The 14,408-nt window shown below is 38.4% G+C and overlaps 1 protein-coding gene across 4 annotated transcripts in view; it reads right to left on the bottom strand.

The window, feature by feature from the left end:
- Epac (Exchange protein directly activated by cAMP) overlaps window positions 1–14,408 on the bottom strand; it is a 541,224-nt gene that overhangs the window by 42,054 nt on the left and 484,762 nt on the right. For all 4 annotated transcript variants that reach the window (XM_065217278.1, XM_065217279.1, XM_065217281.1 and 1 more), the window contains 2 exons: window positions 6,393–6,482; window positions 6,161–6,278 (listed from right to left, as the gene is read on the bottom strand). In XM_065217278.1, the coding sequence (XP_065073350.1) occupies window positions 6,161–6,278; window positions 6,393–6,482 (208 nt within the window). The remainder of the gene's footprint in view (window positions 1–6,160; window positions 6,279–6,392; window positions 6,483–14,408) is intronic.

The following is a 14,408-nucleotide window of genomic DNA, read 5'->3' as shown; positions in this document are numbered from 1 at the left end:
TACCACCCCGAAAATAATTATTTTTTTCGGCACGCTTTAATTTTTTTTTATTTGGGAAGCATTATCAAAAATCCAAGAACATCAGTTTTTACCTTAGATTTTTCAAGTAAATTTATTTGTAAACATATTTGTTCTCATCATGAAAATAAATTGGACCCTCATCAAAACCGAATGGTCGATCTTTTATGGTTTTTTGAGTTCAATTATATGCAATTATGACTTACAAACAAAGTTATTGCACGTAAATTTTCTTTACATAATTTGAGAAAAAATGGGATTTGTTTAGATTTTTGGTACCTTTTTCCAATATTTCTATAAAAAATTAATACGTTATTATTTTTTTGTAGTGGTGAGCTCGCAGCACTTCATTGGAGCTCGTAGTTTTCCTTAAGCTCGTAGAACTTTTCTGAAGTTCGCAATACCTTCCTAAAATTCAAAAATCTTTGAAATTTACAAAACTGCGCTGAACTTCGCAAAACGTCTTTAATATTTCAGAACTTTCCTAAAGTTCGCTGCAGTTTCCTGAAGTTTGCTCAGGTATAGGCCATTAAAACTTGGCCTCTTGCGGCCATCTTGAAAAATGGCTTGATGATGCGGATTTAAAAATTTTACACGGTGAGGTATGGGATTGATATTTTTAAATGCTTCTATTTCTCAACCAAAGCTTTTTTTTTAATTATTCGATGATTCTACAGGGCTTTACAATTGACATATTATATTAAAAATTTGAAATTATAAAAAAAATGTGATGGACGTGGTTCTAATAGGTAGATTTCGTCTTCTTATCCACCACTACTAAAATTGATTTGCTTTATTCAAAAAATATAAGTGTTCCAAAACTTCTCTACCACCCCTTGCCGTGTAAAATTTTGAAATCTTCATCATCGTTTTTCAAGCTAGCCGCGAGAGGCCAAATTTAAAGTATTTTGACGGTTCGTTGGTAGTTGTTCATGATCTTAGTGACAGTTCAATAATCAACCTCAAACATTCCTGTATTTTCAACAATATCGATCAAACGATTATCGAGCAGAAATGTGTCATGGTTGCCAGAATTTATGTTCAATCTCGCCGTTAAGTAAAAAATCTCTTGAAAATTCAAGCAAATTTTTGCGCCCTTCAGGATTTTTTATGGTGGAAAATGTTCCCTTTGCCACCTGCTGAATCATTTCTGATGAACAAATTATAAACATTTTGCGAACAGTTATAAAATTTTACTCAATTTTTCATAAACTTTCAATAAACCTAAGTTGCACTTCTTGTCAAAAAATTGTGATTATTTTTACAGTGGGTTTTTTTTCTGAAAAAAAAACAATCCAATTTCGAACAACTTTGTTATAGACGTCATTTCGATAAGCTGTTTACGTGCTATGATTTATCGAATACGCCGTTTAAAAAAAAATGGGTTGAGCGAAAATGCCCGAATTTCAGCACAAATTTGGTTTATTGCCAATAGAGTTCTCTACCATCGTTAGTATTAGCATAGAGGTAACTCTAAGAATAGAAGGTCCCGAAGAAACGTGCTCAACTGTTTGGCTCAGCTCTGGTACTCTCTTCGGTCCCGCTTTGGAGGCGAACCAGCCTAAGGCTGAAAGCCTCCTAAATAAAGCTAAATAATAATAATAATCTCTTCGGTCCCAAGCTAATCGATGCACCCCTCGAAACATAGGAAAATCCACTAACCCCTCATTCCTGTCAAACTTTCATAGCGAATCAAAACAAACATAGTGTAGTACTGGAATTTATACTATAATGGGGTACGTTAGTCGATTTGCTTGGGACCAATAGGCTAGTCAAGTAGTGAGCCAATTTAAAATCGTTAGTTTCGTATTGATTGTTGGTATTAGTGAGCAGTTTCACTAATGCATGCGTTTTACTGGTTGAAAATAAAAGTCAAACCACTGTCAAGCCGCTGACAGCTGATTTCGTGGTTGAAATAATAAACAAATCGATTTAGCATGGCTACACTAGCAACGTTGGATTAGTGAGATCTTGCGGCGAGAAGTCAATAATGAACAATTTGGCAAAGTTTTATGGAATTATGAGAAGGTGAAGTTTGATCGATTCGTCATTTGGCGTGCATTTGTACATTCGTAAACTGAGTAAAATTTTCATCGATTTACCTCACATTGGAGTTATTTTTTGAAGAAAAGCGAGGAAAATTTTACTCACACTCTTTTCGATATTTTGAGTAGGATTTTGCTCAATTTTGAGTCACTCTTATCGGCCGTGTACTCTCCTAACAATTACCGAAGTATGTAAAAAATCTCGTCAGTAACTCTTCGTCCACGTCTTACACTGGAGTGTATGTATATACTGCTATCCGAAAGGCACTCATAAAGCATTTAACTGATCCCACATCGAAGTATATTACAGTCAATCTTTTCACTTTCCCGTTTTCGTTGGTTTATGGGTGAGGACCACAGCACACACATACACACACACACACACACAATAACAGAGAGTGGCGAACAACAAGCAGCGTACAATTGATAAATCTACGTTACGGTCGGCCAGCAGATGGAAATGATGTGAAAATGATAATGACGTTTTGCTAGCTGTCAAATCGTATGGAATATTTTTCAGTACATCATCACTTTTGTGGTTTTGGATTTCAAACCTAGGTGTCGCATACACTGGTGCAGTTTCGCGTAGATTCATCAATAATTTAGATTTAAAATTAAGAGCACTCTCTGCTTCACTCAACTATGCCAAACATCAACAATAATTAACAACAGTTACACTAAAGAACCCATAAAAAGATTCAAAAGCATGAGTATCCACAAAACACTCCCGGCCGAAATTGGCAGCGTTTCCAGGCGAGACTTTCGAAAAGGCTCACTGTCGAAGAGGAAATGGATACGTTGGAGATTGTTGAAGACTTCATAAAACGTAGAAGCACTTCTACTAATGGAACTCGAGCTTTATACCATTTGAAGCTCCGAGCTGGAAGTGGTAAATGGAGTCCATGAAATGAAGTGGTTGCAAGCAGTGTCTTTTAACCAGGGGTGGGATGTGGCTGTCAAATACGAACAATTGTCGCCTACCTCGTATAACAGGTTCCAAACGTAAACAAGCCATAAGAAATCTACATGGTTTGTTTACGTTTGGAACCAATTTCATACAAAAATCATCAGTAGGCTGATTAGACAGCATGTCCCCCTCCAGCTTTTAACCCAGTGTAGATGAATTGCGTTTGTTTTGAAAATCGACGCTGTTATAGTACGTTCAGACTACAGAGTTAAAACATGTTATAGCGCTATCTTGATAGTGGTTTCTGTGTTGCAATTATTTGACAACCGTTATAGCAAACCACTATCAAAATAGCGCTATAACGTGTTATAACTCTGTAGTCTAAACAAGGCATTGCGTACGAGCAAAATGAACAAATACGCGTTTGTAGACATTCAACAGTGTTTTTTATCCAACCCAAAATTATCAAAATCAGAAACGATTCTTAAAAGGAAAATAAACAAATTAATTTTGGAAACCTGAACCTCGATATTATCATCAAAGCCTAGAACCTCGAGGTTATCATCAATTCAGCATAAGGCAATTGTTGGGTATTTCCCCGTTTGCACAATCCGTGCGCACCCGCGAGTCACTTGTTCGGACTAAACACTTAATAAACCCGGTGATACGATCAAGAAGAACTATATTTTGAAAACGCACTTATTACTCAACGCGAATGGACTGTAAATTTATTAATACTCGACGTGATCACACGGTCGATCGGTGCCGTCGGCGGTCGGTGGGTAACTAAAAGAACTACCTATTGGTGATGCTGTAAGAGCGTATCACTGATAGCTTATTGCTCTCGGCTACATACACAAGGACGGTCGTGCGTTCGTGGTCACTCATTATCAAATTCCTTATTCTACAGTGACGCACACAATTATTGATCTAACTTTCCCTAACAGCAATTATTGCCATTAATATATGTGTAAAACCAACTCGACACGTTCTTCAGCACTAAATTTGTGTAAAACGAACGTAATCTTTTTTCATTTGAACCTCAAAATCATCCCCACCAAGATGAAGACGAATAATAATATTGACAACAACAGAGGCGATAATGAACATCCAGTCACGAATTAAGAAAAAACAAATCAAGTCACGAATTAAGAAAAAAAAAAAACAAAGCAACCTCTGAGTATCGAAATCATTATTATTATATTTTAATGTTGACTTCGACACGCAGACGTGCTTTGATCAAGAGAATTTTGTTATGTCAAACTTCAACTTCATGCTGGTAGTTAGTCTATCTGCTAAGGTTGTCTTCAGTTTCAGCTAAGTTGAGTGTTGAGTGTAGAAGAAATGAGTTTTATCAGCACTGCTTGCAAGTGCTGTTGATTCGGGCCATGTTGTCGATAGGTGGTAGCTTGGTTCGGAGATGATTTGAATGAGTTCCAGGGTTACTCGTGAGAGGTTGGACGGTTTGGGCTGAATGGTCCAAAGTATAAGTAGAACTAGGAGAACAGTGGTCAGGATGTAGATCCAGGTGAGCAAATCGAAAGGATATGTGAGAAGATAACACAGTGGACGTTGACGGTCGATAGGAACGGTTAAACATTCGGTAAAGGGCACTCAAATGCATGTCGATGAGCGTTCCTGAAAAGGACGACAGTAGAAAACCTAAGCGGCAATCGATGCAAATCTCGTCGTCGTCGTCGTCGTCTGGTTGATCATAAATTCTTCATCTGGGATGCGAACGAACAAGGGTTGGACCGCTACATCAGTGAATAGCATTAAAGCGGAGTTCTGTTAGTTAACTTTGCGTTGAATGCCTGTTCGCTCGTTAAATAATCGCTTTAATTCGAGATAATATCCCGCAAAAGTTCTGAAATGCAGGGCGATTTTTGATGTTTCATGATCTTTATATCTGCGAGCTTAAACTTGACATACCATGAAACCGCCCAGGGTTAAAAATATTCCACAATGCACGTTCAATATCACTCAATGTAGAAGACTCCTGCTGGTTATCAGAAGCTGTGGTGAGTTCAAGCCTATCAGAACTTGAATTTTCAATAGATAACAACATTCTGACTTATCCACAATCAGAACAGTAGTGTTTTTGTTGAAATAATAAATTCGATCAAAGGTGGTTCGGAATGCACCAATTGAACAAAATGAACAGGAGCAATATGGGTATGGAAATGCTGAAGTGTGGACCTTTCGTCGACATGGTTTCTGCTGCACTGAAAGCACTGTTTTCATTATTTTGTGGCTACCATCGTCCCCTGCAACTAATGTTCATTATAAGCCATTCGAGATAAGAAGCTGATAGAAGTAATAGGTAGTCTTCAGAACATTGGTTCATCGCGATTTTATAAAGTGCACTAAATGTGCACCTGTTCGGTAGTCAGCGTAATGCAGTTTAAATTGATGTAATTGAATCATTTTCGCTGTGCTATTTCCTTGCAATGAGCAGAGAGTACAGCACAACCCGTACAAGCATTTCTGTCCCATGTGAAAGAGAAATCAAGCAAAGATATCAATGCTAGACTATTTGAGAATTAGAAATGCAACAACTTATACAGGGGAAATGTTGGCTTCGGCAATTCCTTAAACTATTATCGTCAGGGGGTAAACAAAGTCCTAAAGCACTCAAATTTGGCCAATGGATGCTCTCAAACACAATGTATCCACATACTAAAATTGAGCCCTCAAGGACGTTGTTTACCCCCTGACGATAATAGGTTAAGGTATTGCCGAAGCAAACATTTCCCCTAGCTCAATTAAAATTTAAAGAGCAAAAGATTATCGATATAGAATAAAATCGGAAGAGTATTAGAGTATTTAAAAGTAAAATATTCAACACAACAAATCATTCTTAAAAACAAAACAAAATATGTTAATCAGAAAAAATTGCTGACAATGCATTTAAAAAACAAATAAATGCAAACGGTCCTTAAAATAAAAGAAGCTAGTTGATCAAAAAATCTGTAAATCTAATGATCTTATCATCTTAATTCCGCACTTGAATATTAAGAATAAGGAATTCACGAATCATTAAATTGAGTTACAGCAAACAATCTAAACAAGGAAAACATTTTAAAACTTAAATGTCAATGCAGAAATTCAAATGGTTAGCTATTAATGGCAAAACGTTGGAATTTTTTTTTGTTCAAATGAAAAGCATAGTAATTTAAATGATACTCACTATCATCGTCCGGTCGTATAACAGTCTTTGTTGAGTGAGTGTTTCCACTGAATAGGCAAATGGGTTGTCCGTTGGGGGGCAATTTCCACTTTTGACTCGCGTTCATCTGTCGATCTTCCTATGGAATAGAAAATAAAAACAGCAAAATTGAAAACCCATTTTAAACTTTTTCCTGTCGATTATCTTGCACCCTCTGGATGGTGGTGGTGGTAGAATGCAATCTGACACTTACTTGGTATCGCGATAATTGCGTTAGCACGTGATGTATGATGCTGGCTTCTTCCTGGAGTAGACCTTCCGACTCGACGTCTGTCGCAATTTCCTGGGAGAAGAAAAAACATGAACATGGGTGAGGTTTAGGTAAGAAAAGATAGATGAGAAAATAATTCGTTTATTGAAGTTGTCGTTTTACAAATCGAAGCTCTAGTGGTCGCGGTCCAGCCTGAAAAAGTTGATAACGTTTGAAATTTAAACTCCAAATTCTAAACTCAATTTTACAATTCTAAATTCCGAATCATCCATATTTAAAATTCATTGATTTCAAATTCCAAATCCGTCATGTATCATACCCTCCATATATTGCATATTTGACAAATTCTCCAAATTTAACAATTATTAATTTCAAAATAGCCAAATTCTAATTTTAAAAATTAAAAATAAGGCTGATGTCAAAAATATTTCCTCTCAAATAGGTCGAGAGGGGCGGGAATAAATGTCTTGAAACGAAAAAAAGACCAACGTTTAAACAACTATTTAATTAAATCCAAAATAAATAATTTGTGAAATTTAGGATAAAGCGCAGAGTGATAGACAGTTTTGAATAGGGCATAGTTTGTTGGTCCCTCAATATTGTCCAAATTTGACATACTATAAAAATAAATTTTGCATCAAAATCCAAATACTTCAAGTTTTGCAGCTCAAATAGTAGCATCCTCATTTTATACAGACGGAGAAAACTTTGCTGCAAACCGACACATTTCAAAGCATATTCTTGTCACGAACCAACAGAACAGAGCATAAGATCGTGCTAGAATGGAAACCACCCACAACTTTCGATTGTTTTGCTCTGGAATAATATTTGATCAACAGATTCTTCCAAATAATTTGCGCAACTGTTAGGATTCGATTACAGACCATCACCCCCGTAATCCCTGTTCTCCTAGCAGCCAAACGATGATGCTGCCAATCGTGAAATGTCAATTTGCTCCCATTTCCCCAGCTCCTCCGACTGACTGTGTATCGGAAATTACCTTCGTCGGAATGTGTGTGTGTCGTCGCACCATGTGTCGCCATCGTCGCGTTTCGGAACACCCGTCATCCTAATTCAGCTGGGAAATTAAACTCTTTTATGCGATATGAACAAATCGAATTTTCCCACCACCCAACCTGTGCCCGTAGCAGCCACCAGCTACCGCAGCTTTCGACAGCTTATTGGCAGAATAACGACGATGAAGATGATAGCGAAAATGGGCGGGAGAGTGCAGTGGAGCTCAGCTTGAGCGCTCGAATCCTGGCAGATGCAGAGTACAGTGTATATGGAAGATTGCGCGCGGATTCGATTTACTCTTCGCTATTGAGCAGTATTGTTATTTCTGTCAGCTTTCAAGCAGTTGCATGGCAGCAGACAGACTTTCGAATGGATAGGAATGAAATGATTTATTATAATATTAATACAGCAATAATCAACGGCACCGCCGTCGATGTAGCTGTCAGATGTGAGGTTGGATTTATGCAGTCTTCGGTCTTCTTCATCTGTAGGTATGGATTGAGAAGTGCAGTGGAACGATTTTCCGCAGTGAAATGGAATTTGAAACCCGGTTTCAAAGACCCAGCTGCAGATGGGTAGTTTCCGATGAAGATGTTTTATATTCTAGCGGGGTGGGATTTCATGATGATTTTAATCCAATCAGTGTGAATCGCTGTCGTTTATGACTGCTTTTAGTGTCATTTTAATAGAATTTTTATACTAACGAATTATTTGTTATAATGTCATGTTCAAAGGTGCTTTGCTTAATGGGTGTCTATTATGATAACGCAACATGTTGCTACTAGATTACTTTGAATTTTGAAAAGGGTCAATGAGCCAAATGCAAACAATGTCTTTGATCGTCGATTTCTCACGGACTAAGACATTTTGCAAATTTGTTTAAAATTAATGTTTTTGTTGGACGATTTAAATGAACTGGTATTCGCAGATAATGTCCCTCTCTTAGTGGCGTCGAAACACAATAATTTTACGATTCCCATGTAAATTCGATTACCCCCTCCTTCAATGTTCGAACCAAGTTGGTGATACTGCCTCATGTACATTCAACGGTGACTGCAGAATCAGAAGTAAAACCTGGAGGATTTCATCGTGGAATCCGACCAAACATAAACAGGTTTTCGGTGCATATTTCAAAACCATTGGAGCAGAACAAATACTCTATACAGAAGCTGGATGCAACCAGAAAGTGGGGATTGACAAACCTACACAAATATACGGCAGTAATCCAACAATTGGTGTACGGATCTCCTTCAGATGCTATCGACAAGTATGTTTATAAAGGAGACTCTACTGCGCGAAAATGTCAACAGGAATTCTGCCAGAAAGTTGATAAAATCTTTGGTGATAAATATCTGCGCTCTCCAACCCGTGAGGATTTTCAGACGCTGTTCCAAAACGAAGAAAAGCGGGTATTTTTCTGAAGATATATAAATTAAACTGATTTTATTTTTAACTTTTCTCTGAGCTTAATAAAATACTTGAACTTCTCAGAAGCTCTTGGAATTTTTCCGAAGATCTCTTAATTTCTCTGAAGTACTCGAAGTTTGTCCGAATTACTCGTAGCTTATCTCAAGTTCTTGGAACTTTTGCTGAAGTGTTTGGAACATCACTGATTTTTTTTTAAATTTTGCTGACGTTCTTGAAAGTGTACAGAAATTTTTGGAAGTATGCCGAATTTCTTGGACCCTCACCTCACAGTGGGCCAGGAATAAAATCGAGCTAGAAAAAATAATAACGGTAAAGTTTCTTGGAATAGCTAGGGCTGAAATTTGGTGGATAAAGCCACAAAGATGTCGCAACAATACAAACTTTTTTATTTCACTAGATAGAGTTTTTTTTGCCTTGGGAAAATTTTTAGAACGTAACATTTTATGAATAGTTGCTTAAGCCGTCAAAGCTGTCCAGTTTTAAATAACTGAGATGTGCAAAGTCTTGTAAAATTTGTCTGAAAGTCACGGTTCCAGTATTACGTTTTGAACAATCGTTCAAAACAATACTTTTATTATTTTTCGTCGATCGGCACTGATCAATGTGTTGCAGAGAAATACTATTGCTAGATTTTTAGAGGACTGTAAAATAAATATCACATGAAATTTGAAAAAAAAACATGATTTAAAAAATGCCCACGAAATAACCTATAATTCCTTAAAATATCTTACAAGTATATTGAGATGTATTTCAGATATTTGAATTTGAATTAAATTTGAGATATTTGGGCGCCAACGCAATTGAATGCAATCCCCGAGCGTTATTAGTTTTTTTCCCTGCTAGATTTCATTGCAGGCCCACTGTGCACTTTAGTTATCCGAGCTATTTTGGAGAACTTTGACTACTTACATGTTTTCTGAACTTCTCCGAAGTTCTTGAAACTTTTACGTAGTTTTTGGAACTTGTTAAATATTCAATTTCTCATGGGGTAGATTCGTTGCACTTACCTCAAAAGCACAGACGAAGACCTACCAGCGTAGGTATCGAAGAGTCACCGTTGGTTGTACACGCTACAGCCACCAGCGAAAGAATGCCTCTCTCGAACGAAGGACCATGACACAACTCGTGATCGAGCCACCGACAGCTGTGCACTTCACAGCCACCAGTAGTGGGACGATGAGCCACTGACAGCTGTGCACCCCACAGCGACCAGTGAAGGAACGATGCACCGTTGGCTGCGCACACCACAGCGGACAGCGTAGGAACGATGGGTCGCCGATAGCGCTTCTCGCTTCAGCCACCAGTCGTTGAGGTGCAAACAGCTGTAATCACTACAGCCACCAGCGAAGTAAACCTCTCTCTTTCGAAGGACCACGGCAAAACTGCCGAACACAAGTCTCCGATGAGCAGGGAAACAGTAAATTTCAACTCTTTTATAAGTGTCCACTAGATGGAACTTAAGCTGGGTTTAGACAGGGCAAGTCAATTGATCAAGTCAGTTGAATTCAACTAACTTGAACGCGAATTGAACGTGTAAACCATGCCACTCAACTGACTTGATCAACTCACTTGAATTGAAAAAAGTTGAACCAGGCTCAACTTTTCAAGCCAATTGAATTCAACTGAGTTGATCATTTGACTTGCCTAGTCTGAACCCAGCTTTATGGAAGATGAATCGATCATCACAGAAAACAGTGATTGAACGAACAGGAACTGGACGAAAGCACGCACACCTACCAATCACTCGCTGACCAGAAGCTAAACACCGATCGCTCCGATGCTCGGGAAATCTCCGTTCTCGGACGAAAAGAATGAGACACTGTTCTCAAGTCTGCCTTTTTTATAAGCTGCTTCCTCTTTAATGTTTAAATACAGGATACAGATACAGGTTGCTTGTCTTGTCTTTGTTTTAATGGGACTTTAACCGTAAACGGTCATTCGTCCCTGTTTGCTTCAATTAAATTTGGTGATACAACCCGGTTGCTTTCAAGAACTCCAGCAGCTTCTGTTCAGTGGGTGGTGATAAAACTTCCTCTATGGTTGTATCTAGATTATAAGTCAAACGTTCGGTACTGTAGGCTCTACAATCTAACAAAAGGTGGGGGATGGACAGTGGGACACCGCATGTGATGCAGTTTGGAGGTTCCTCTTTGGTAATTCGGTAGCTATGGGTAAGACAGGTAGCACCAATTCTAAGTCTGGAAAGAATACGGCGGTCTTTGGGGTTTTTATTATCTGGCCAACGAGATGTAGGCTGTTTGATTCTTCTTAGGGCGAAACCTCGGTTATTGAGCCATTCAAGATCCCAGCTTTCCCTTATTTGGTTCTTTATCCATTTGACAACGTCCATAGAAGGAACATCAACTGTTTCGGGATTCATTTCTCGACCAGCACCAGCCAATCGGTCCGCCTCCTCATTGCCTCGGATACCAGAGTGACCTGGGACCCAACAGAAGGAGACGTGATTAGCTACCCGAGAAGCACACTTCCGTTAATAAAAGTTGCAGCAACTTGTTTATGACTGAAATAAGTCATAAAGAAGTTTCTACAACCGATATGTGACAAGCGTGCTACTAGGGTATGGAGGATGTTTCTGCTGACATGAGCCAAGGATGTTTCATGGAACTGGAGTCCATTTCGCGGAGACAGCTTGCTGAATCGCTAAAGATGACAGTTGGATTCTCAGACTGTGGAGGGTTCAAGTTGGAAGCTTTCATGAGGGCATAAGCTTCGGCACCGAAGATGGAACAAGATGTAGGGAGGGAGGAACTTATACTGGTTAATGCGCTAGTGATACCATAGCCAACCTTTCCATTAGAAACGGAACCGTCGGTGTAGATGTGGAAGTAATTATTGTATTTTTCTGAACGGAGATTGTTAAAGTGTTGTTGTATTTTTAACGGGGGATCACCTGCTTTTACTTTTCGGAGAAGAGAGAGATCTATCTTAGGAGGTGGTTGGTTCCAAGGTCTGTTTTTGGTTTTGGGTAACACTGCAACTGGAGGGAGATTTAGTTTGGTAAGGGAGTTGCACAGATCGTTTGCTCTTGTTACTAAGGGGGCTTCTTGACTACCTTTCAGACTTAACCATCGAATAGCCTTAGTCACCACGCAGACTGTTATATAATGTTCGAAGGGGAGCTGACCACACTCGGCCATTATAGCGGATATGGGACTAGTGATAAAAACTCCGGAAGCTGATCGGAAAGCCTTGTTGTACAACGGACGTAGCTTTTTGGTTATGATATCGCCACCTCTGCTGAAAAAACCTGCACCGTAGAAGATTTTGGGCAGAAGCCAGCCGTTAACTATTTGCATGATGGGTGTTCTATGTGCAATTCTTGTCCCAATCGTCCTAATGACCTGTAGCCGCCGCTCGGTGATTTTCCGAACAACGTCTGCGTGGTGTCTAAAGCTGAGAGTCCGGTCAAGGTAAACTCCAAGGATTTTCAGAGTCTGTCTTGCTTCTATTGTGGTCTGGTTTAAGGTTAGTTGGGGTAGTTTGCTAAGCTTTTTCCTATTGCTACTAATATGGAGGAGTTGGGATTTTTCGTCAGTAAAGTTCCATAAATTGCAGCAAAGTTTCAAAAATGTCAGAGAGGGTTGGAATATCTCCTTGAGAATCGTTGGTAATTTCAGGATAGTTTATATACCTACACCTAAGTTTAAATATGTTACGCTAAGCACCAAGAAATTCAGTGAAGGTCCAAGAACTTCAGCGAACTATGAAGAAATTGAGATAATGTGCAAAAACTTCATAAGCATTCTACAAAATTTCAAAACATTCAGCGAAGTTTCAAATACTTCAGCAAAGTTCCAAAAATTTCAGCAAAGTTCCAAAAACTTCAGCAAAGTTTCAAAAATGTCAGAGAGGGTTAGAAATTTCAGCATAGTACATATATCTTCAGCTTAGCTTCAGTGGAATTTGAAGAACTTGAGATACGCTCAGAAAACTTCAGTGAAGTTTCAAAAATTCCAGCTAAATTTTCAGCTAATGTTCAAAATTTTCAACGCAGTTTCAAACATTTCCGCAAAGTTAAAAATACTTCAGCAAAGTTTCAAAAACTTAACATAAGCTCTGAAAACTAAGGCGAAATTTCTTAAGCTTCAAGAGCTTATTCCGTGAACTAAGGTGAAGTTTCAACAAATCAAGAGAGGTTCCGCGAATTGTGAAGATGCTTTTGCTGTTTTACACAAAATGACGCGAGCTTTTTGCAATCTTAAATGATGCGTCGAAAAAAACTGCAGTCGAATTGTTCAAAAATGAATCAAAGTAAATTGAAGCTTAACCATTTACACTATTAGGCTTCGTTTTGGTTCGTTTTCTTTCCACTGATGTCGATCACGGCAATTTGTAACATCTCCTCTTCAACCACATCTTCCTCAAGCACACTGTGACCGGTGGTGTAGTAGTATGGTGTCTGTATGAAACAGTTTGGATAGCGAGGATCGAGTCTGTTCAGAGGAAATTCGTTCGTTACGCTCTTCGCCACCTTCCTTGGTACGATCCTACGATCCTTCCACCCTACGAAGATCGTTGCCAACTACTGGGCATTGAAACTCTTGAACGTAGGCGGAAGATTAACCAGGCAGTTTTTGCAGCAAAAGTGCTGATAAGCGAAATCTACTCTCCCGGAATTTTGGTTGAACTCAAAATCTATGCACCTGGATGAGTTCTACGATCGAGAAGTTTCCTGCATCTCGGACCCCGTGCAGCTAATTACGGATTACATGATCCAATACGGTTCATGTCTGCCCGTTTCAATGAATTCTATGTTTTTTTTCGATTTCAACTGCACAGTGGTAACATTTCGGCAACGGATTCAACGTAGTCTGCTGGATAGGTGACGATACGGTTCGACACATGCAACTGCTTTCAATCAGCAAATTGTTGCAAGATGGGCGAGGTTATTTTTTTATGATGAAGACCATAGTATTATTATTATTATTCGGTGTTTATTTTTATAATTGATGTGTTTTTCTGTCCTTTTTATTTTGTTCCTTGTATTTTGAAAAGATATGGGGTTTTTACGCCTATTTGCGCAAATATTTGCCAAATAAGCTTTTCCCCAGGGTGCCTTCCATTCATTTTGGCGAAAAACATGTTTTATTAAATTATGGAATAATAAGATATGATGATAATATTTTGTATGTGTAAGTTACAAGAAAAGATTGTAAAGTTTATGTTTGACACACAAAACATGCAAATTTAACTTTAACAGAGTCACAATGAGCGATTTTTTGATCGCCTCTTCGCGAAGAGTGAAGAGCGAAGAGTGGGTGAGATAAATGACAAAATCGCTTATTGCGACGCTAATGTAGCAAAATTGGCAGGTATTATGCGTCAGGCACAAACTTCACTATATTTTCTTGTTGCTTACACAAACAAAATATTATCATATAATCTTATTATTCCATAATTTCATAAAACATTTTCTTAGCCAAAATGAATGGAAGGCACCCTGCTTTTCCCCATCAATCTTCATTTAGGAAACAAAAGTCCGATGAAGAGAATAATAAACAAAAAAAATAAATAAATAAATAAATAAATAGT

The sequence above is a fragment of the Ochlerotatus camptorhynchus genome, unplaced genomic scaffold, assembly GCF_037179485.1.
Source record: "Ochlerotatus camptorhynchus isolate MF236.1 unplaced genomic scaffold, CSIRO-AGI_Acam_v1.1 ptg000071l, whole genome shotgun sequence".
NCBI classification, from domain to species: domain Eukaryota; kingdom Metazoa; phylum Arthropoda; class Insecta; order Diptera; family Culicidae; genus Ochlerotatus; species Ochlerotatus camptorhynchus.
Note: the sequence above shows the minus strand (reverse complement) of the source record. Positions and strands in the feature narration are given on the sequence as shown.